The following is a 23153-nucleotide window of genomic DNA, read 5'->3' as shown; positions in this document are numbered from 1 at the left end:
ATCCCACAGGATTAAACTGCAAGCTGCTTTACCCTGCCCTACCTAGTCGGTCACCATTAGAACATATGCTGCTTTCCTCCCTCCCCGCCCCCCCAACCTGAGCTAATTATTTTTAAAAGGGTTTGTGGATGTATTTTTTTTGCAACAGCGATAACGATGCCATTTTTCACGAGGAAAAAGCATAGTAAGTATGCTGCCTGCAAACCAAGAAGTATTCCTCTTGACTCTGCAGCAACGCCCCAGTGTCTTACTTTCTCTCATCTCTATGAAGTGTGTAATCACAGCAGCTTGGAAATGAGACAAACCACAATTTCACCATCCCTTGCATTTTTCCTTCTCCTGGTGCTCCATTTCAAGCTTATCCAGACTGACTTCCCTCCATCTTCTGTGTCGCGTTCCAGCTTTGCAAGCTCACCTCACAGGTTACACCCCTGTTACCTTCCCTTCTTCATTCTCCCCATCCATCCCTCCCTCCATCCCTCCCTCCACTTGCAGCCTTACACCTTTTCAATGCAACTGTCGCTGTTTGAAAGATCCTCTCCTATATGCCAGCCTACCTTTCCTTTTCAAAACTTCTGCTTAAGTTTTCCCATCAAATATTTAAAAACAAGAACATCCTAAAAGATTTATTTAGAAAAAAAAAACCAAACCCACACCAAAACCCCCAAACCCAAGAAACCAAACAATTACCCTGACTTTCACACTCTGGTTAACTGAGTATTACATCTCAGAAATATATTCTGGGGGGGGATTTTGGTTTTATTTTTTTGGAAGGTTTTGTTTTTTTTTTTTCCTTAGAATTTTATTGTACTCTACAATGTATTTTGAGTTCTACAACAAAATAATAATTTCAAAAGTTCCGATTGTGGAAATTTTGTATGAGCCACCAGGATTAATTCCACAAGGCAGAGGCTGTAACTGTTCTTTGTGAAGATCGTGTACATGTTTGTACACGTGCAATGCGTTTTGTTTCAGGACATTCACCTTACCACTCATTTTCCCGTATTTGAATATTGTGCAGACGGGTTTTACCCTTGAGGGTATCCAGGGCTGTGCTCTGCATTACCAAGCAGATGCAACAGCCAGGTAGAGGCAGATCTTGCACAATCGCCCATGAAAAAATCCACAGGTGACTGAAGGCGCACGCATGACTTCCACTCACTTCAAATGAGTTGAGGAACTCCGTTCTGGAAGACCTTTTTGTCCCAGTGTGTTTGAGCGGGTATTTATGGATGAGCCGAGCAGGCAGCCCAGCCCAGCAAAGCAACCCAGTTCATACAGGGTGTACAAAACCTTTTTTCAGAACGGCTGCTCGACTCCTCCAGATGTTGTCTGTAAGCTGAAGACAAAGTCCCTGTACTCCTTATTTCCCATATGGACTCCCCATACAGAAGCCACAGATTTGGGACTTTCTCATGAAATTTGAACACTTAGCTTGCTTCACCTGAAGTTCCCCCCCCCACACCCCTTTCTGGATGAAGCAGCGTGCCCTCAGAAAAGGGATCTGACTACGCCCTTCCCACACAGCACTGCAGACGGCAGCTCTCCACCGCTCGTAGATGAGCAACAGCCCCAGGCCTGCTATAACCATGTCAACGAAGTGTCGAAAAGTGATAGAAGCACCAACTTCCTGCCAGCGTCTGCCCTCTGCACCCATTAAAATCAGTATTAATAATAGGCCAATTGAATTCTGTGGAGGAAGTTAAACAAACACTGAGCACTTAATTTCTTTTCTTGGTAGTGTTTTCTGCAATTTTCCTTAATCAGTTTATGAAAGGGAAATACGGAAAACGGCAAATGGCATTTAGTTGGTCAGACACAAACACCTGTACCTGGGAACATCTGTGCCACAAGACGCACTCTGTAACACAAGCACAATGTCCTAGACACAGAATGGTAATTTTGTGCACCAACCAAACGAGCACAAGGGTCTCAATCTCCCATTTTTTCCTGGACAGATTTTTCTAAATTCAGCTCCCAATTTCCTCTTTCCTATCACAACAGCTGAGCTCATCGAGTCTCTGCTGAATGTGTATTTTTAGTTGGATGGTCTAACTGCAAACAAACTAAAGGGACAGAATACCTAATCGTCATTAGAAAATGTGATTCTATAACCTAGGTATGTATGTACAAATTTAAGAGATTGTTAGAAATCATAAGCAGCCAAAAACAGCTCCTAAGAAGCTTTTAACTCCAAGAACACTGAGATTTTCCAAAGTGCTCGTAAATCACTTAACTGACGTTTACAGATTCCAAAATCAAATCAGCTTTCCAAAAACAAATCAGCTTTATTCTTTGGTGTTTTTTTCCAGTGACATTCAGTCAACTGAGTGGTCTCAGGAAAAAGAAAATACACTTCACATGATGTTTTGGAAAAGACTGTTCTTGCTTTTGCTAGCTTGCAGTTTCTCAAGTCTCCCTGTAAATACATTTTTCCTCCTCTCAAAAATAAATCACTCTACAGTTAAAAAGGAGACAATATGCAAAACAAGCTGTAAAGTGCCCTCTTCCCTATAAATTCAAACTTCAGTTTTACCTCCACTGAAAACAAAATACATAGTCCATCCAATTCCTAAAAAAAAAATTAAAAAAAAAAACCAAACCCAGAAAACAAAACCCCGCTCTTTTTATACAGCACTTACCTTTAAGTCTTGCAAAATGCTTAGAAGAACTGCAAGAAATATATAGAAGACTTCATTTTTATAACAGAAAACCCATACTGACATACCCATTATGGCTTTTGTTGTTGATCCTGATGGTAGTGAGACAGAGATGGCTGGTATTCCAAATGACTATTTCTAGCAGACTGTTTAAAAATAACCTAAACTCTGTCGTACCCTTAACACCTTGCAAATACTGGACAGAAACAGGAGTCATATGTCAGTACTATGGTTTTGTCTGCGCTCCTGCAGCTCAGGGTTGCAGAGAGAAACTGAGAAATGGCCTTTCTGCAATTATGCAAGTTTAACATTTCCTTTCTGAAAGCAGCAGTAAAGTTCAGCTGAAAAAGTTAATCTGTATTTGAGTGACTTCCACCCTGTCATTAGTCATAAGATATTATAGACCTAATAAAGTCAACTTACTTCCAACACAAATCTACAAAATACAAACTTCTGTTAGAAAAAAAAGGCAGTTCAACGTGTTGTAAGTGGAGCTACGCATGAATTCCGGGAATATTCAACTATGAGCCTCTGATACAGCTGTCAGCTTATCGTGAGCAGTACGCACGTGGGAGAACATACCTGCCATTCCTTACACTCTGCAGCCCTTTCAGCTCTTCAGCGTAACCTCTCTAGCATCTCCAATCTCACACATTTCCTCTCTTTTATTTGAGAATTCATTACATTCACCTAAATGACAGTGTTATTCAAAATACAAAATTTCTTTATGAAAGCATCATGAACGTGGCAAATATAAACCATTCAAAAAAATGTCTTACGCTGTGACATATTACAAAACTCTATTTCTGTTTATGGCAAAGTATTTTATTTTGTAGAAGAAATACTTTCAAATAATACAAAAATGACACAATCATACAGAACCGTGACAAAAACAAGAGAGATGAATACTGAATATGATAACTCATTACCACATCACGACAGAACTCATTACAGCAGTCAGAGTCACAGACCCACAAGAAACACCGACAGCGGTCACTATTTAAAAACACCAACTGAAGCCCCTGACAGAGAGGCCACCAGACATTGCCCCTTTTTATACAGTCACAGAACAATTTAGGGTGGAAGGGAGGTCCCTATCCCAACTCCTGCTCAAGGCAGGCCTAATGTGACTAGGATACTCCGGATTACGTCCAGTCAAGTCCTCAACACCTCCACGGACAAAGAGCTCCACCCCTCTGGGCAACTCTTCCAGTATCTGACCACCCTCATGGGAACACGGTGTTGTCTGTTCTTAGAATACAACAAGTACTTCTGGTGTCACTGCATGGTAATTTTCGATACCTGCTACTATGCAAGGGCCTCCATTGAAAATGAGACGTGATATTCTGACGAACTGGTCTTTTCAAGTAATGAGCACTGAAAAGCTTGCTGTCCCTAGGCTTTTACCCAAAGACTAAAAATTTCTTACACGATTTGGGTTTTAACTGCATAGTTCCTATGTCTAGTTGCGCCCAAGGAACCCAACAGACACCCACCGAAGCTTACTGGCAAAAACAGATTTTAGGACGGTTAGCACGATAAATGCTAAATATACTTTAATTTCACATATATTGCTATACGATCGAATCACTTGATGCCTGTAATGATTATAGGCCATACCAGGAAACAGGGAATCCGACTTTAAAATTAAATGTCTGTGTTAGTCATCCTCATTGATTAATGTTTTAGGTTTATAATCTTTTTCCCCCACTATTTTTTGCCTCAGCTTGGAAAAGTAAAAGCAATTCAGTTTCAATTTCAGGTTTTCCTGATTTTTGTCAAGGTAACAGAGTATAAGCTCTTGAAACTCACAAAGAACACTTGGTTACTTTCAAAATATTTGAAAATATTCTGATTGGTTCTGGTAAGTCCATTTAGCTTTTGGCTGTCGTTCTGATTTCCTGATGTATAAAAATCTGGAGCCAATTTGACCTTTACTTCAATTAAGAGACAGCATGATCTTCCTCCTAGGCGATTCCAGCAATTTGCACCTCTTGTGTTGGGCACCTCTCTTTGTAGGTAATGTATAATTAGAAAAAATATGAGAAACTCTATTATAGTAGCTTAGTAAAGAAGTATTTTTACATACTTGCAGGATGCAAGGACACAAAACTGGCATTCTCGGGAATTTAGGGTGACAGTCTCATTAAAACAAACGGTCACAAATAAGATTATTTCTTACCGGATTTTAGCTGGTCCAATTAGCAATCAAGTGAGCTGTACCTTCCAGAATTATACACCTTCCTCCTGGAAAGTGTCACTGCTCAACAGAACTTGCATGCATTAACCTCAAAGCATACCCTTTAGAATGAACATGTGCTTAAGCTCCCTTAAGGCAGCTGCTTTCCGAAATCAGGACATACGTACTTTCCTGAATCAGACCAGAATCTTTAAAACTGCAGAAATTACTGTAGTATTCCCTTAGCGGTCTTTCCCCACAGCTGGCTCACATTGCTTTTTTAACTCCCTTTTCATTAAACAGCAAAACAAAGACCTGTCACCCTTTTCCTTCCTCCGTTTAAACTGAGAATCTAGTTAAGAATATAAAGATACTTTCGACACAACTGAAATGAAAACAATCTATTAGTGCACAGTAAGAACATGCAAATGAATTCTGCAATGTTTAACATCACTTCTAATCAGTGTTAAACACATTGCAGGTGATAATATTTTGCTATAACACAGACAGTGCTAAGGGATACAATGTACATAATAAGCTACAGATAATAAAGCTGAAAAAAGTGACAATTTTAGAACACAGTATTTTCATTTCAGGTATCAGAAACAAAACCAGCTCAATGGTTCCATTCTACTGTATGACAAATACTGAAGAACAAAATTTCAGTCTTAAAATACATCTTAAAGTAGGTATTTTCCTTCAAGGAAAAAAGGCACTATAAATAAATTACACTACAGTGAATTTGCCTGAACTCACTTTGTTTCTGTCTTCCAGCCTTTAAGTCAAATAAAACAGCATAAAAACTGTACACGCTCTTAACAGGATAGTCGATCTTTTATAAAATAAGTTGTCTTCAGAGATGTCAGTTTCACAACAAGGAAAAACCAAGCCTTGTTGCAGTCGCTATTATAAAATATATATATGTATATATATTTATATATATGTTTTTGTTTACTTTTACTTTTTTTACTTTTTTTATTTTTTACAAAACGTGTATATTAGCTTTTGCACAATTTTTTTTTTAAAGAAACTTGGCTAATCTAATAACTTCATTAAAATAAAAGCGATAAATACTTCATGTTTACAATGCAACATGTCATACATCATCAGCTGGCAGAGGAGGTATGTTAATCCTTGGTCTTGTAAAAAAAGCTATCTTCTCTCTGTGATCAAAACAAGATAAAAAGGAAGTCAATCAAATATATGCCTATATTTGTTTTCCCCAAGAACATGGTTTCTTTACTCTGATTAGTGGTTAGTTCTTTGTTACTTACATACTGAACCAATGGTTTATTTGAGTACAAGAAACTTACAAAAACTATTAAACCTCACTGTAGACTTTTGGCAACATTCCGTTGAACACAATTACTATTTTTGAAAATTTACAACTCATTGAACATCAGTCATAGCTGACCATGAGAAGGTTTCACAAGGACAAGCCCCGCATAGGCCCCTCTGTAATGCAAAGCTCACCCTTGTACATTTATTGCCTATAACAAAAGGAAAAAATAAAAAGATGGCATTCAGAGTCATCTTTTTGCTTCGTTCCTGAGCAAACAGTACATGCTGTAAAGAAAGTATCATGAGAAATGGATGTGTGCATATAAAGGGCAAGAATTTAAACAAGGAAGACAACTCTTGCTCAATTTCTCCATCTCATTTCATTCAATTCCCTGTATCTTTTTATATCTCAGTAGACAAAGCATAAAAATCCCTCTCTCACTACCAGAAACGTAAGATGTAAACACATCCCTAAAATTTCCTTTCCTCCCCACCTCTGTGAGAAAGACCTTTCCAACATAATTCAAGCAAAAAAATTACGTTAAAGGACAGAGAGCTTTTCTATTTCATTTAAGTATTCCCTGCAAAAGAGTTCTAACAATCTAAATGCTGGATGAAACAGTATAACATAACATTGTAGCTGAATTGTCCTCCACTGCTGCACTAAGGTTTTCTTACTCTTAACGTTACTCTCTCAATAAAAATTACAAAAATTTTAACGGTGAAGTAATAAAGTGTTCCTGTGAAATGCACTTTTTTTTTTATCAATGCCACTTGAACACAAAATAAACTGTCAGAAAAAAAAATAAAGCTAAGAGAGGACATGCGAACCCGTGTGAACACAGATGAAATAGGAAAAAAAAAGCCCAAAGAAACGGCTTCTTGAGAGAGAGAGCTGGAATATTATTGAGTAACTTTTTGTCAGAGAGTGCTACTAGTAATACATACGTATTACATTAAACAAGCTGCCAAGGAGATCAAGGGAACAACAAAAATTTCTATAGGTACATTAACGGTAAGAAGACGACTAGGGAGGGTGTAGGCCCCCTCAGAAAGGAAACAGGGGAGCTGGTGACAAGTGATATGGAGAAGGCCGAGGTTTTCAACGACTTCTTCTCCTCAGTCTTCACTGGCAAGGGCTCCAGCCACACTCCCGGAGTCACAGAAGACAGGGGTTGGAAAGAACTGCCCATCATAAGTGAAGATCAGGTTTGTGACCATCTGATGAACCTGAAAGCGAACAAGTCCATGGGACCCGATGGGATACACCCAGGGGTACTGAAGGAACTGGCGGATGAGGTTGCTAAACCGCTCTCTATTATATTCCAAAAGTCATGGCAGTCTGGTGAAGTTCCCACTGACTGGAAAAGGGGAAACGTAATCCCCATTTTCAAAAAGGGAAAGAAGGAGGAACCAGTGAATTACAGGCCAGTCAGTCTCACCTCCGTGCCTATAGTAAGATTATGAAGCAGATACTCCTGGAGGCACTGCTGAGGCAGAAGAATAATGAAGAGGTGATTGGGTACAATCAACACGGCTTCACCAAGGGCAAATCCTGCCAGACAAGCCTGGTGGCCTTCTATGAGAAGGTCACAACATCAATAGACAAAGGGAGGGCAAATGACATCATTTACCTGGCCCTGTGCAAAGCCTTTGACACTGCCCCGCATGGCATCCTGGTCTCCAAGATGATAAAATATGGGTTTGATGGACTGACAATTCAGTGGATAAAGAACTGGCTTGACGGCCGCACCCAAAGAGTGGCTGTCAATGGGTCCATGTCCAAGTGGAGGCCAGTGACAAGTGGAGTCCCTCAAGGATCAGTACTGGGACCGGTCTTGTTTAACATCTTCGTCAGCAACATGGACAGTGGCATAGAGAGCACCCTCAGCAAGTTTGACAACACCAAGCTGTGCGGGGCGGCTGACACGCTGGAGGGAAGGGATGCCATCCCGAGGGACCTTGACAGGCTGGAGAGGTGGGCCCATGCCAACCTCATGAAGTTCAACAAGACCAAGTGCAAGGTCCTCCATCTGGGTCGGGGCAATCCCAAGCACCGATATAGGCTGGGCAGTGACTGGCTTGAGAGCAGCCCTGAAGAAAAGGACTTGGGGGTGCTGGTGGACAAGAGGCTCAACATGAGCTGTCAGTGTGCACCAGCAGTCCAGAAAGCCAACCACATCCTGGGCTGCATCAGGAGAAGCGTGGCCAGCAGGTCAAGGGAGGTGATTCTCCCCCTCTACTCCACTCTCATGAGACCCCACCTGCAGTACTGCGTCCAATTCTGGAGCCCCCACTACAAGAGAGATATGGACGTGCTGAAACGTGTCCAGACAAGGGCCATGAGGATGATCAGAGGGCTGGAGCATCTCTCCTATGAGGACAGACTGAGAGAGTTGGGGTTGTTCAGTCTGGAGAAAAGAAGGCTCCAAGGAGACCTTATAGTGGCTTACCTTAAGGGGGCCTACAAGAAAGCTGGGGAGGGACTTTTTAGGATGTCAGGTAATGGTAGGACTAGAGGGAATGGATTAAAACTAGAGATGGGTCAATTCAGACTGGACGTGAGGAAGAAGTTCTTCACCATGAGGGTGGTGAGACACTGGAACAGGTTGCCCAGAGAGGTGGTGGAAGCCCCATTCCTGGAAGATTTTAAGGCCAGGCTGGACGGGGCTCTGAGCAACCTGATCTAGTGGGAAATGTCCCTGCCCATGGGAGAGGGGCTGGAATGAGATGGTCTTTAAGGTCCCTTCCAACCCTAACAATTCTACGATTCTATGATTCTATTTATGCCCACAGGCTTGCACTGAAAAACTGACAAATCATTGGAACTTAATAGTGACTAGACTAAGATGAATCATGTAAGCTAAGATTGCACTTGAAGACTTTTTTTTTTTTAAATTTCATGTGTTTTGGAATTGTAAAACTGCAATTTTACCTTAGCTTTGGCTCTTTGCACAAAAATAATTCGAAGGAAACTCGTGTGTCCAAATCAATATAGTTAAATAATAATCGGTTTAAAATTACTGACTACATAGAAGCCACACAGAATTGAAGCTAAATGCTTCAGAGAGCTTTAATCTCTCTAATGAACTGTTGCTATGCTATGCTACTGCAGTACACGTTACCACTTACCTAAAAGTCTGCACCTGAATAGGCTCCTTCTGATTTTGCCCACGCAACTGGTATATTTCTTTTGATGCTTTCTTTAGCATCTTTTCAGCTGCTTGCTCTTGGTGATGTTCAAATTTGGTCTGTCTGGTCTGAAAACAAGAATATAATGCTGGAAATGGTCATGTGAATAAATAAAACCCAAGTTAAAATAATGGATTTTTTTTTTCCACTCATCACAGTAAAGAAAGCACACAGTACGTTGTCTGAAACAGCTGATCATCTAAGAACTACAAAATTCGAAAGACTGACAGTATTATATTGTATTAAATTCATTAAATTTACTGCACATAGATCTGTCAAACAAGACCTTAAAATAAATTTAGGCTCACTCTTCATCTCAGATAATCCAATGGCAATTTTGTTTGTTGTGCAGTTTTTCCCACTTTTTGCCTATAATTTCTTTCTCTAAGAAAAGGGAAAAAAAAAAATCATACGCTTAGGGGACGTTCCAAATACTCATAAAAAATGAAATATCAAATCAGCAAAATTTCTTTCAAAGATCAGAAATAAGGAAACCATTAAAGTTAAAATAATAAATATCTAAAAAAAAATGCAAATGAAAACACAAAAAAAACCCAAACCAAAAACTGCCACTGACAAATAGTGCCATTGTCCAGTAATTGTCTTCAAATAAATACAAAGTTTGGTAACAGTCAATGCAATCATTTTTATTGTGCTAACTTCAAGAACATAGAAACAACATTCGTTGTTTGAAGTTCTGTAAAAACAGCTCTTTATAACATCTTGTGGCAATCAAGAAATTTTGAAACCGTAAGTTTCTGAACATGTTGAGCGCTCATCTCATACTACCATACCTGCCTCTCTGCTTCCTTCAACAAGTTCCGGAATCGCTCATCCCGAAGGACCCAGTGGGGTAGATCTGTCTGCCCTCTGAGTTGGGCATCTTCCAGACGCTGTCTCAACTCTCTTAAAACACATATCTCCTCATTCAGCTGTCTCTGTCTAGTTCTGGATGCCTGGAGATCCAGCTCCAGGTCTAAGGACGTCCTTGCCATAAGCTCAGCCAAAGATGATCTGCAGGACTGCTGAGTTATTAGGATTCAAATAAAATGCACAACGTATTACTCTCAACATGGTATACCGGCCTATTTTAGCTATATAGAAGCATACATTTTCTATACTTACTTCATACACAAAGTTTTTCTTGACACAAAGTTTTGGAGAGATTATTTATAACCCACAGTGAAAAGCTAACTGGCTGTAGGGGTTTTCCACACCATACATAAACCTCTTCAATTAATGCTTTCTACTGCCTCATTTTGGCTTATAAATATTTAACTAATTTAAGTTTATGGACCAAACTTTCATCTTAGGATGATAATAAAAGTGATGCAGTGTGAAAAACTCATAACTGAGTCATGACATCAGGAAATACTCTACTGAGTAAGATTCCCCTTAAAGGGCTTCATTCAGTATTGGGTTTAAGATGCATTCTGAATCAAAGTGGGAGGCATGGCTGTCTACTTGCCTACACCAGCGCTAAATTAACTTCTGCTGACTGCGCTAAGCCATATGCCATTTATACACAAGGCATTACCACCTTACCTGCCCTTCTTTGCCTACTTCTTCTGCAGAGTGCAGGGTGGCACGAGGGAGAAAGGAAAGCTTAACCTATTAATTTCTGAACACCTGGGCCTCAAATACTACAGTCTGCCAGGCTGCGCAGGAGGGGAGCTCAATATTTTACTGTCACATTCACACACATTTCTCTGGGCCTGCACCCTGCATCATAAACTAGATTTTAAAAACAAAGTCTACATCTAAATCATTATGAATTCAGTCCCCGTTAAACTACTTCTTGTCTGCCGCACTTTTTTTTTCCTCCTCAATAATTCTTCACAACTATGTTTCACTTCCCTATGTCTACCTTTTTGCTTAAAAAACCCAAACCACACCCAAAACATGCACGCACCACCACCAACCCCCACACACATTACAGAAGCCTCATACGTCTCCTAGAAACATCAGAACGTACCAGTAGTCATCTACAGCTTAGGTATAAAAGTACCAGCATTCTACCACCTTAGTGAAAAGTAACAATCAGTTTCCTAGGCATACCTGCTTATACCGTAGAGTACGCCTCTCCAACGTATTCCGGATGAAAGGGGACTTCCTTGGCAGGGTTGAACTGTCGCTGTCACTGCGATACAGCTGATTAGAAAAGATAATGAAAACACAGATTGCTTACAAGGTCATCTACATTAAGAAATCTGGAAATTTTTTCTGCTTTTGAAATTTATTTTTAGAAGTAGATGGAAATTGTCTTGTTTTAAGCAACTGTTTTTTTCAGCTTTAGTCATTTATAAATATTTATATATAATAGTGCTCATCCTGTATAGTTACAATAATTCAAGAAAACTTCAAAATCATCAATGTTTTACTGGTAAGCTTCATCAAGCATTCTACTAAAAATCAAATAAAATGTAACCTCAAAAAGGGGGAAAGGGGAGCTAAAGGCAATCATATTTCTTCCTAAAGCATTTGCTGTCACGGGCACAAACAATACAGCCTCCCACTTTTTCCCCCCACTCTGACTTCAAGTAAGTGCAGATTAAGTGTGGGTGTTTAACAATCTTTTCCTTTTTGCACTATCTTTGTTTTGGTGCATGAGTGTGTTTTACTCACATTCCCTATATCACAAACAGATATAGAATCCAGAAATCAAACTAAAGAATTTGAAGCGGTCCACAGATGCACTGCGTGCAATGTAAGTAAGAGAGCAAAAACCAGAAAATCCTTAGCTTCGGAAAAGGCACAGAAGTTAAAAATCATTCCTGCATTTTCAAACTCAAGCTCTCAAAAGCTTATGAAAGAGCACAATTAAAGCTACGTGCATTCCAACAATATTGCAAAATCAATACCCATGTATTGATACGCAAAACTATGAGCCAACCGCTTGTAAGACTTTTGCTGTTGAACACAGCAACCACCTAACATGAGCTTGAAAACTGTTGTGCCAGTCCTCAATTACTTGCACCGGTGCAGCCAGGAATCCCAGGTCTCACTGTAACAGGCATCCTATGACTGACATTCATGGCAGCCACCAGAGTCATCAAGAATCATTTTGTGATTCCCAAACTTTTAGGGTCCTGAAAATTAAACATGGCTTTTAAGGTGTTTATACACCTCATTAAACAGCATTGTACCTCTGTAAAATCAATCACCTTGGTTGCCTAACATCTAAGGTTGCCAGGGAAAAGAGCTCAATATCTAATTTGTCATAGATTTGTAAATTTTAAATGAAATAAATTTGGGTTTAAAGTATTAAAAAAGGACCAGGGGACTTCTTCCCCACTGCAATATTAAAAATCAATGAAAGATTATTCATTAGTATTAAAAAGTAGTATTTGTTTCTTATAAATTTAATAAAGTCTTAAGAAGAAATTATTAAAAAATGTACAAAATACTTGTGTGGAGCACCACCCCCTCCCCTTTCTTTTTAAGGCTTACTCACTCTGCAAACATATTGACTTCGTGCTCCAGGCGAGAAGGTCTGGGAACGAACAATGGTGCTACTGCGAACAAAAGCAGAACCCCGTGGCCTGCGGCTAGTTCTCTCTTTTGGAAGAATAGCAACTTCTTCAGGAAACAGATCCTCAGTGTTAGTTTCCTTATCCACCTAAAATTTCAATAAAGGATTTTTTTTTTTTTTTTAAGTTTTTCCTTATTTTCTCTTTCTCACCAAAAACAATCAGATATTTCAACAATACCAAAAGTAAACAATTTGCCCTGCTAGCTAGGTTCAAGTTTTAATGAGCACTGAGAACAGAAGATGAATCGCCTCCCTTTGTAAAAAAGTTTTAAATCTAGGTCATTCGAAATTATAAGATTACCTTTCAGAAGCCTTTGCTGGAACAGTAACAATTATGAGATGCAGTTATAAGGTGAATCATAGCTGCAGAGCACAAAGACTGCATTCAGCATTGGCAATTGGGCATTAACCAAGCTACCACCTGATCTCCACCCTCAACAGAAGAAAACTGAGTCACCTTTCAATAAGCAAGGTGACTCTGAAGCAAGCAACCACCTTAAAACCAGAGGAAGTCAAATGAAGAGAAGAAACTCAACAAAAGGGAACTGAAAGATTGTTAAAAATTATACACAAACACTGAAATATCCAGAAATACAGAAAACAGATGCTACTCTAGCAAAGCTTCTGAACTTTAAGAGAACTCACTCCTCAATAGGAGGTATGATCTTCCCTAAAGGCACACAAACGGCTTATGTTCCTCTACTTCAATGGAAGCGTGCCAATTTTCAGGTTGTTCAGGATTATTTTCAATGTCTCATATCTTGAATACAAAAGATTTTAAATATCAGTTTCAGCACAATTGTTCTGAAAATTTCAGCTATATTTATTGTATCACTGAAACAGCAACGCCAGTCTTAAAACATTAAGCTTCTTTCTTTACAATTCCTTCAAAAATTCTTATTTCTAAGAACACTGGAATTTGATCATGATCATCTCTGTTACAATTTCAGGTCAACACAGACATTGACACGAGTGCATATTTACATATTAGATAAAGGCCACAGTAAAAACAGCTTCCCTCTTGATGTAAGAAAAACTAATTCTGTCCAGAAATAACTAGCACGCAACCAAAACACCCAGCCCTAAAGAGGGTATTTTTAACAACTCAAAAGGCACGCTGCTGTCACAAAGGCAGTGCTCACAAAGGGTTGTTAATGGCATTTCTGATTCTTTTCTCTCCTGACCCATTCAGACTCAAACTCAAGGAGCACCAGTAGCACACTGTGTGCGCACCAGGCAGCATGGCAGTTTCTTCTCTCATTACCTTTAGTGGTGGAGGCTGCATTTTTCCAGAACTGTACTGGCCTGCTTGAGCTGCAAACACATGTCCAGCTAACGAATCCCTGCAAAATGGCTCTGGATAAGGAGGACTAGTCTGGGTACAATTACTGCATCCACTGTCAACAGATTCTGCTTGCCAACTCCTAAAGGCAGAACATCACAAAAATTTTGTAGGTATTAAAAAAACCTCATGCAATTATGCGTCACATTTATATATTTCATTATTCAGGTCAGCATGTCATTTTAGATTACTATTTCTCCAATAAAAAACCCAGAATTTTGAAAGGGAGAACATATCCCACTTGCATTTCTGCAGATGCACAAACAAATACATTTCACACACAAAAAAAAAAGTAATAAAAAAATCACCTTCCCTAATTTTCTTTAAGCGTATGTTCTAGTATTTATAACAATACTAAGAAAACAGTAACAAAACCTGATGCGTTACAGTCTAGACAAGTGGTCTGTGCGGTGGGTGGGGAACTGGCTGACAGGCCCCACCCAGAGGGTGGTGGTAAATAACTCCTTTTCAAACTGGCAACCTGTCACAAGTGGGGTCCATAAGGGATCGATCCTGGGCCCAACACTGTTTAATATCTTCATAAGTGATCTGGATGATGGGATCAAGCGTACCCTGACGAAGTTTGCAGATGACACCAAACTGACTGGGGAAATGGACACTTCAGAAGGGAGACCCACCCTGCAGGAAGACCTGGATAGGCTGGAAGAGTGGGATTACAAGAACCTTATGAAGTCCAACAAGGATAAGCATAAGGTCTTGCCCCTGGGAAAACGTAATCCAGCAGTGCAGCACAGGCTGGGATCTACCCAGCTGGGGAGCAGCTCTGTGGAAAGGGACCTGGGGGTCCTGGTAGACAACAAGCTCAATATGAGCCAACAGCGTGCTGCTGCGGCAAAGACAGCCCAACAGGATGCTGGGTTGCATCAACAAGGGCATCACCAGCAGAGACAAAGAAGTCATTATCCCACTCTACTCAATGCTTGTCAGGCCACACCTGGAATGCTGTGTTCAGTTTTGGTCCCCGCTATACACAAAAGATGTGGACAGGCTGGAGAGGGTCCAGAAAACAGCCACCAAGATGATCAAAGGACTGTGAAGCCTGTCATATGAGGAAAGGCTGAGAGAACCGGGCTTGTTCAGCCTTGAGAAAAGAAGGCTTAGGGGAGACCTTATCACCATGTTCCAGTATTTAAAGGGTGGCTACAAAGAAGATGGAGACTCCCTTTTTACAAGGGGTCACATGGAAAAGACAAGGGGTGATGGGTACAAGTTACTCCTAAGGAGATTCCAACTGGATGCAGGAGGAAAATTTTTCACAATGCGAACAACCAGCCATTGGAATAATCTCCCCAGGGAAGTGGTGTATTCCCCAACATTGGACAATTTTAAGATTTGGCTGGACAGGGTGCTGGCCCATCTTGTCTAGACCATGCTTTTTCCAAGAGAGGTTGGACCAGATGATCCAGAGGTCCCTTCCAACCTGATATTCTATGATTCTGTGAAGAGGAAAAAATGCAACTCATGTAACAAACTAGGAGTATTATTAATGATGAAATAACACTGTAACAAACCTTGAGATAGTAAGAGCTGCACGCATGCAGCATGCATGTTCACTCCATAAGCACTGCAATGCTTATCTTTATTTGATAATTCCCATGTCAACACAAAATTATTATTTTTTTTAGTACAGTGCTGTTACAAACCCATTAGTCATCTCCTTAGCAAACTTTCTATTTGATATAATGTTTTTTGCCACTCCCTACATTCCAAGTCCTCTAAACTTAACCAGCTATTCAAATAAGGTTTTTTCCTGTTTGCACATCATCACATAATAGCAAAATTTTATATTTTTAACACTAACAGGGAGCAGACCCCAGAATAAGGACCTGCCGTTTCTCCAGCTGTATTTCAGACTATACCAGTGGTGTAAATATCATTCAGCTGTTTGACGAGGTATTTAAACTACTATTTGTACCTTTCTGATATGGCTTCTGCTTGATCTTCCTTTCTTTCCATCTCCAGGATTTCCTCCTCTGTGTACTCCAGTTTCACTCTCTCTTCTGCCAATTCTCTCTCAACTGCTTCCAGCTGGGCGGTGGTCCTAGCTAACAGGGCCGTCACTGCATCCTGAAAGGTAAACTAGACTTCAAATAAAACCATTTGAACAAGCCACTGTATTTAATGTATATTATTCAGAGAAAATAAAATAAAAATATAGCCATTGCATGTTCCTTAAAAAAAAAAAAAACCAAACCAAAACATCTGCCCTGAATATTAATATGACCAAAAAGTACGTGGTGTTCCATGAAGGCAACTTCTCACAGAAACCGGTCAGACTTTATCTCACCATGGAGCATCACCCAGCAAGTTAGGTCAGAAAAGACCTCTGAAGGTCACCTAGTTCGATGTCCCGCTCAAAGCAGGGACAGCTTCATAGCCACATCAGGCTGCTCAGGGCCCAGACAAGGGCTTAAAAATCTCCAAGGATAGAAATCGTACAACCTTTCTCGAAAACCTCTTGCAGTGTGGTGGCAGAAATTTGTAATGAGTTTTAATTAGTTGGACTAGGAAGTATGCACACAAACATACGCACAGTACTATTTCAAGTACCTGTCCAGATATGATCTAGCTTTTAATTATTCTTTTAAATTCCAGTTCTTGTCACAAGAGCTAAATTAAGGTATCACCTTCCGTGCACTTTGAAAACAAACTGCACCTCAGATAAGATCACAACCAACCACCCAGCAGGTCAAATAAAATAAACAAATCACTTTTTCAGAGACATACTGTTTTAACTGTAGTTACATTTCCAGAAGACCGGGAAACACTTTCTTCACACTGGTTTTTGTTCTTTGCTCTCTGGGGGTCAGAACCAGTGAAGATCTGAACAGAGTACCAGTGAAGCTGCATCTCACCAGAACTCTCTGCATCAGTCAGGTTTATCTGAGCAATGCCCTGTAAACAAAAAAAAAAGCATTGACCACAATAAGATAAATATACACAGCAGGACAGATATATTCTCATTTGAAGAGTATTTTACTTATAAGTAAAAACCCAACTTTATCAAATACTAATAGTGCCTCTTAAAAAGAGATGGTTTTGTTCTTTTGTGTTACGATGTCTAAGATACTGAATTTCTAGCCTCTTGCTTACTACCAGAAAGGATCAGAGTAGATACTCTATTTTCTTAAGTTGAAAAATAAAATTTCTATGACTGATGTAGATATGATTGTTACAGTTGACAGCTCTTAATATTTTTATTAAAAAATTCTATCAATTACATATCTTATTTTTATTACTTTAATCTGTTTTCTTTTGAAAGAACTATATTCTGAGATACCTTTCCATTCTCTGGTCCTCAGAGGCATCTTCCGAATCTGCCTATTTATATCCTAAGTTAGTCAAACGAGTCATTAAGCCATTTTTCCACTTTCCAAGCCATCCTCACATCTCCCAGATTCAGGTGTAAACAGGTTTAATGAAGGCTTCTCACTAAAAGTATTCCCCACTTTTAAGTAGCCCTACTCCATCAGCCAGTGTTTGTGTAAGAAATTTATGAGTGGTGTTGACTAAATGAAAAAGAGCTGTGAGCAAATCCATGCTGTTTGTTTTGTGTTGTTTTTATTTTATTTTTAAATCAGTTCACTAGCTAGACCTAGCTATGATTTTATATTAACTATCCTTTAATTACTGCTTTTGTCTTTATCTGGCTATCTCTACAACCTGTTCGTTCCATGCTAATCAACCACATACTAAGAATGTTTTCAGTTATATCACTGGAAAAATCATATAAAGTGTTTTAATCTCTCGCAAAACAAACAGCTGCATGCAATGATTCTAACTGTAAAGGCAGTAGGAAATGTATACAGAAACTGCATTCAACTTTAAGCAGGTAAAGAAACAGTTAATTAGAAAATAATAATTTTTAAAAATCATGTATTGTTTTTCCAAGACGAATGTTCCCCCAGGCTCTGCTTAAACAGGTGTATAAAGGACAATGGAGAAAAGTTTTTGAGACTAACAAAAGAATGTCACATTAGGATACAACATGTTACTGAGAACGTCATTTCATGTCAGTATATTGGATGCTATAGAAATGCCTTTTCTTTTACATATAGAACAGAGATGTCTTCTAATTACCTACTTAGTTCTGACACAGTATAAGAAAGAAACATGTGTCAAATACTCACACTTCTGCATCAGATTTGGAAAACATTTAACATGTGCTGGGTTTGGTTTTAGGGGTAGAGGGGAAAGCTGTTTTCCTGTCACCAATATTGGAAAAAACATATGTGGACTCTTAAGATGTCTGACACTGCCCTACACACCACATGTATTAAGCTGCTAAGGAGCCATGCCAAAGAAGCTGTTACTACGAAGTGAATGATTAATTGGGTAGAAAAATCACCATCAAACCCAATTAATAATTATCAGTACTGAAAGGACTAATTAATATTTCACCTCCACCTCAAGATTTGGAGCTTGCTCAAAAGGATGAAGAAACCAAGATGGGTCTGCTAGCGGCCTGTCCCATGCCTGCTCTGACACATTTGTTAACAACTTCCATGGTGGAATAAAAGTAAAAGTTCTTATGAATTTCTCAGTGATGTTAAACAAAGGGATTACAAAATTCATGAGAAAAGGATGAGAATTTAAAATGATGTTAAAAAAACACTGGATGGATGTTCTGAAATAAAAACCAAGAAACACAAAAAGATAAATGTTACACTTGAAAAGAAGAATTCAACTAAATTAAGACAAGGGGAATAACTGGTTGGTCAGGGCTGTAAAAGATCAGAAACTGGGAGTGAAACAACAATGCCATGTGACTGCGAGAAAGGCAATCACATTTCTTTGATGTTTTAACATGAGCAACATATGCTAATCATGGAAAATAACAACTCCTTTATCTCAACATTGATGAGGCCACCAGGGAAGAAATAAGCCAACTTAAGGAAGTACAGTTTCAGAAAGCTGAAGGAAAACAGAAAAAGATCTTTAAGCAAGACAGGGCATACGAGTAAAAAGTTGAGGAATGGAAAGACCATCCCACAAGTTTAATAGATTTACTTCTCTATGTTAGTGATGTTTAGAACTATTTTCCAGAATATTTTCTTTTTTCTTTTTTTTTCCCCCATTACCTGTTATGTAAAATATTTGTATAACTTCAGATAGACTCCAGCCTGCCTTGCGCATTTAGGAAAGCCTTAAACTGGCATAATCTAATTGAAAAGAAGGCAGTCATCAAGAACTTCAAAACTATATGGATGACTAAATAGATGGAAAGAGCCCTGCAAACTCAGTGGAAGAGACTTTTGAAAGAAAATTACAGAGGCCATCACAGTGGTTTCAAAGAGAGGTAGCAAATGATTTCGCAGTTTGAGGAAATGCTTGTTTTCAATTTACAGCAAAAGAGGGCAACGATCATAATCTTTAAATACATACTTCAATGCACCTACCTTAAGAAACTGGGGCATTGCTTCTCTCTTTTTGAGCAACATTTCTAATTTACCCTCAAGTATGTTATGAACTACCGTAAACAAAGATTTTTCTGACAAAACTACACTAAGAGTATGAAAGAAAAAATTCCCACCAACATAACCTGAAGACCTATCATTTTTTGCTAATTCAGTAATAGCAGTTAAAATAAAAGCGCCCTAAACTTAGGTGCACTTCTGTCAATATAAAGACGGTTTACACTGAAATAGCTATTCAGCTTCCTAGAGGAACAGGCTACAACAAGATAAAACATTTTACACCAATATATCCAGACCATTCTTGGGATGGTTTCTCTTTTGTTATGCTGTAGTTCAAAAATGACAAAACTTCCTACTGTAGACATGATCTTTGGTCCACTTCCATCAACATTAAGACCACTCTTTATAGAAGACATTACCCTAAAACATAGTTTTAAAGGTGGACTAACAAACATGCACTCTTGACCACGTTTGCTCAAATAAACACCTCTTATCCATAGTCCAGCACAACAGTGAGATGCCTGTACCTCTTAACTACTTTGATAGGCTTAAAAAAAAAAAATTTCACTAACCCATTCAAGCCCCTCACTGAAATGCCACTGACTTCAAAATAACCAGGACATCAGTCCCAAGGCAGATTTATTTAAGCATATTTACATTTGACAATAGCTAAATGAAGCTAACATTTAACACATCTAAAGTTAACATAGTTAACACATGTAAGCTATTTAAAAAACGGCTACATTTATTTGTTTGCACCTGCATCAGCTATCTCAATCAGTTTAAAGTAAAAGATGTAACAGAAACCTGCCTGGACCACTATTATTCTGCAACAAAGTTAAAACTGATATAAATCAACAGTCTTCTTCAACAGCTGTTAAATAGCAATAAGGGGTTTGTATTTGTTATCATTTTATTAGGAAACTATTTTACGGATACTGGTTGATCGTGCACATGTTACAGTGCCACGCAGAAACAGAAGTCTCGAGGACACCATAGTCTAAAAGCTTCAGACGAAGCCTTTGGGGAAAAGTTTTAAGTTTTACACAATGCTTTACCTCTTGCACCAAAATTTAGCAACGGCAGATTTTTCAACTTTTCCCAAAGCAGGCATTTGTTAGAAACACATGAAATAAATACAAAAATTAACTCCTTATCTACCAAATCCCATAGCAATGAATGTAAACCTCATATCAATTTTCACCATGCCTCTGCAACGTAATAGTAAACAACAGTACAGACAACATTACTTTCAACATTGCTTAAAACGCTCCAATTCTCAACCTCTGCTAACTTTGCTAATTATTTCCAAGACTTTGCATAACCTAAAATGCCCATATTTCAACTTCTTAAAAAAAAAAATCACACCTTTTTTATTACCAGAATTATACTTACGTATGTGAACAAACACACACGAACACATAACTCTATCAGCACCTCTTATGGAAAAACAGTCTTCACTTTCTCTTTTTAATCTTAAAAATTACTCTTCAAGTAACTTTAGTTTCCCATGCCACAGGGCTTTTAAGAAAAAGGACGACTTACCAATAGTTCTTCTTGTTGCTGATGGTCAACTGAACAGATATACAGCTGCAGTGATTTTAATTTCAAAACACTTGAATGCACGGGGATTCGGAAAACTTCATTAAATATTAACGGAGTTTGGAATTCCAAAGCTCTAGAGCAGTAAGTGGTTGGTGTGCCTGACTCAAGTGGTGGCAAATAAACTCTCACATGACTGGGAACAGCAAAATAGACAAATAGCACAATTCAGACAAAGAAAGCTATTTTGCATTTCTCAAAATCAAGCTAAGCAAAAACATCAGCGTAACTTCTACACTAAGAATCTGCTCTGGAATCTCCTCATTACAGAAATTTACTTCTTAACTCAGAAGAACTGCAAAGCTGATTTGGAAACACTAACTTTTTCTAACTAAAACGAAACTTTTTTTTAACTTGGTGCTTAAGCAGAGGCACCAAGTGGCACTTGAGATGCCCTGAGGTATCCAAAGCATCTACATGTGGCTAGAAAATATGACATAGGATCTATGGGAGAGCTACAGCCTTCCTGAGCAGCAGCAGCTGGAGGCCAGGTGCTATGCTATGATATTTCAAATGGAAACACATGCCTATGTTTAGTCGACTGAATTGCCCTGTAAGTGTCACTCATCCATTTCTTGCTTCCACCCACTAAGCATACCTCCCCCCGCCATGAAGAAACTCGGCCCAAAAGGATGGCAGAAAAGTCTATGATGAGTGTATCCATCTGCCATCTTAAAAAACAAACTTAAATATGTGGTACCATCTCATTTGAGACTCCAAGCCAAAAATCCACAACCATTTTAATCTGACAGAAGGCAGCAGATCTACTTAGAGCAGTGTTTCTGTGTTCTCCCTCTCCTGACTGCTTGACCAGCCCCTGCAATATCCTATTTTTTGCTATACCTTCCCTTGTGCCAGCAAACAGCTTCATGCAACTGTGTTGTGAACCAGATTAGAAAACCTAACTGGGTTAAAAAACTAACCTAGCACAAAAAGACTCAAGGATTCAAAAAGAAAGATCCAGCTCAGAGGCTCTCTTAAGTTGGCTACACAGCTGCATGAACTCTTATGCCACCAGAAAGGGGTTACTTCCTTTTCTAATCACAAGGCAACGTGGTTGAATCCTACTCAATACTCAGTTTTTTCCCCCTATGGCATGCCCTTGCACTCAGATTGAAAACAAAGCAAAAGACCAACACTGATACACTGACCTATATAAAGAATTTCCACTAGAGGTTTGTAGAGTTACCAAGATCAAGTATTCTCAACAAAGATCAACTCATTCAGTGAGATGTATGTCAATTTAACAACTCCCACAGAATGACTTATTTTACAATACAACAATGTTATCACACCTCCGTTTTCCAGTTTTCAAACAACCTCTCCCAGAGACAAAGAGCAACAATTTGCATGAGTCAAATTTCTTTAAAATATGTTAAGATACATATCACTAGATAAGACTGTGTTTTATGGTAACACTGCCATTATTTAAGAAACATTAATTAGAACAAACTCAACAATCTTCTGTATAATGCAATATGGAATTTGAGTAAGTAGCACAGGCTGCCAGAGGTTAAAAAATTTAATTGTGTGTACTGATTCACAGCTTTGTTAAAATTCTCTTCAGAAGGTGTTTCACAGATATTCAAGGAGAGCTATAATGGCCGCAAAAGTCTGCAGATGTCCCAGTTGTGGGTTTTTTGCTGTTTCTGTGTTGTTCTGGGCTTGTTTTGGTTTGGTTTTGGGTGGTTTTTTTGTTTGGTTAGTTTGGGGGCTTTTTTTTTTAATTATTATTTTTTTAAAGATAAAGGGCAAGGTATCTCTCTTTCTTACTGATCAATATAGATGTGGCCATAGGAATTTGAGAAAATTACACTAAGCTTATTCTGGGATAGATCACAGATAAGCTGTAGAGGAATTGTAAAGGAAATAATATTTCTGGAATACTGCAAATAATGTAGACAGCTTTTTGGCCAGAAGTCATGGG

The 23153-nt window shown here is 38.9% G+C and overlaps 2 protein-coding genes across 5 annotated transcripts in view; both read right to left on the bottom strand.

The window, feature by feature from the left end:
- Positions 1–2939, bottom strand: part of CLCN4 (chloride voltage-gated channel 4) — a 49261-nt gene extending 46322 nt beyond the window's left edge. Inside the window, exon 1 of one of the 2 annotated variants that reach the window (XM_054205381.1) lies at positions 2729–2939. In XM_054205381.1, coding sequence (XP_054061356.1) covers positions 2729–2732 — 4 coding nt within the window. In that variant the 5' untranslated portion in view covers positions 2733–2939. The other variant, XM_054205409.1, reaches the window with a different exon arrangement.
- A 200-nt stretch (positions 2940–3139) lies between these two features.
- Positions 3140–23153, bottom strand: part of WWC3 (WWC family member 3) — a 105321-nt gene continuing 85307 nt past the window's right edge. Inside the window, exons 15-23 of one of the 3 annotated variants that reach the window (XM_054205369.1) lie at positions 21170–21362; positions 16935–17102; positions 16123–16274; positions 14109–14268; positions 12767–12931; positions 11371–11463; positions 10107–10337; positions 9253–9380; positions 3140–6002 (exon numbers count right to left, since the gene is read on the bottom strand). In XM_054205369.1, coding sequence (XP_054061344.1) covers positions 5936–6002; positions 9253–9380; positions 10107–10337; positions 11371–11463; positions 12767–12931; positions 14109–14268; positions 16123–16274; positions 16935–17102; positions 21170–21362 — 1357 coding nt within the window. In that variant the 3' untranslated portion in view covers positions 3140–5935. The remainder of the gene's footprint in view (positions 6003–9252; positions 9381–10106; positions 10338–11370; positions 11464–12766; positions 12932–14108; positions 14269–16122; positions 16275–16934; positions 17103–21169; positions 21363–23153) is intronic. The other 2 variants (XM_054205359.1, XM_054205350.1) reach the window with 2 other exon arrangements.

Source organism: Rissa tridactyla, chromosome 1 (assembly GCF_028500815.1).
Source record: "Rissa tridactyla isolate bRisTri1 chromosome 1, bRisTri1.patW.cur.20221130, whole genome shotgun sequence".
Taxonomy (NCBI): domain Eukaryota; kingdom Metazoa; phylum Chordata; class Aves; order Charadriiformes; family Laridae; genus Rissa; species Rissa tridactyla.
The sequence above is the reverse complement of the archived record's forward strand: the minus strand, read 5'-3'. Positions and strand labels throughout refer to the sequence as shown.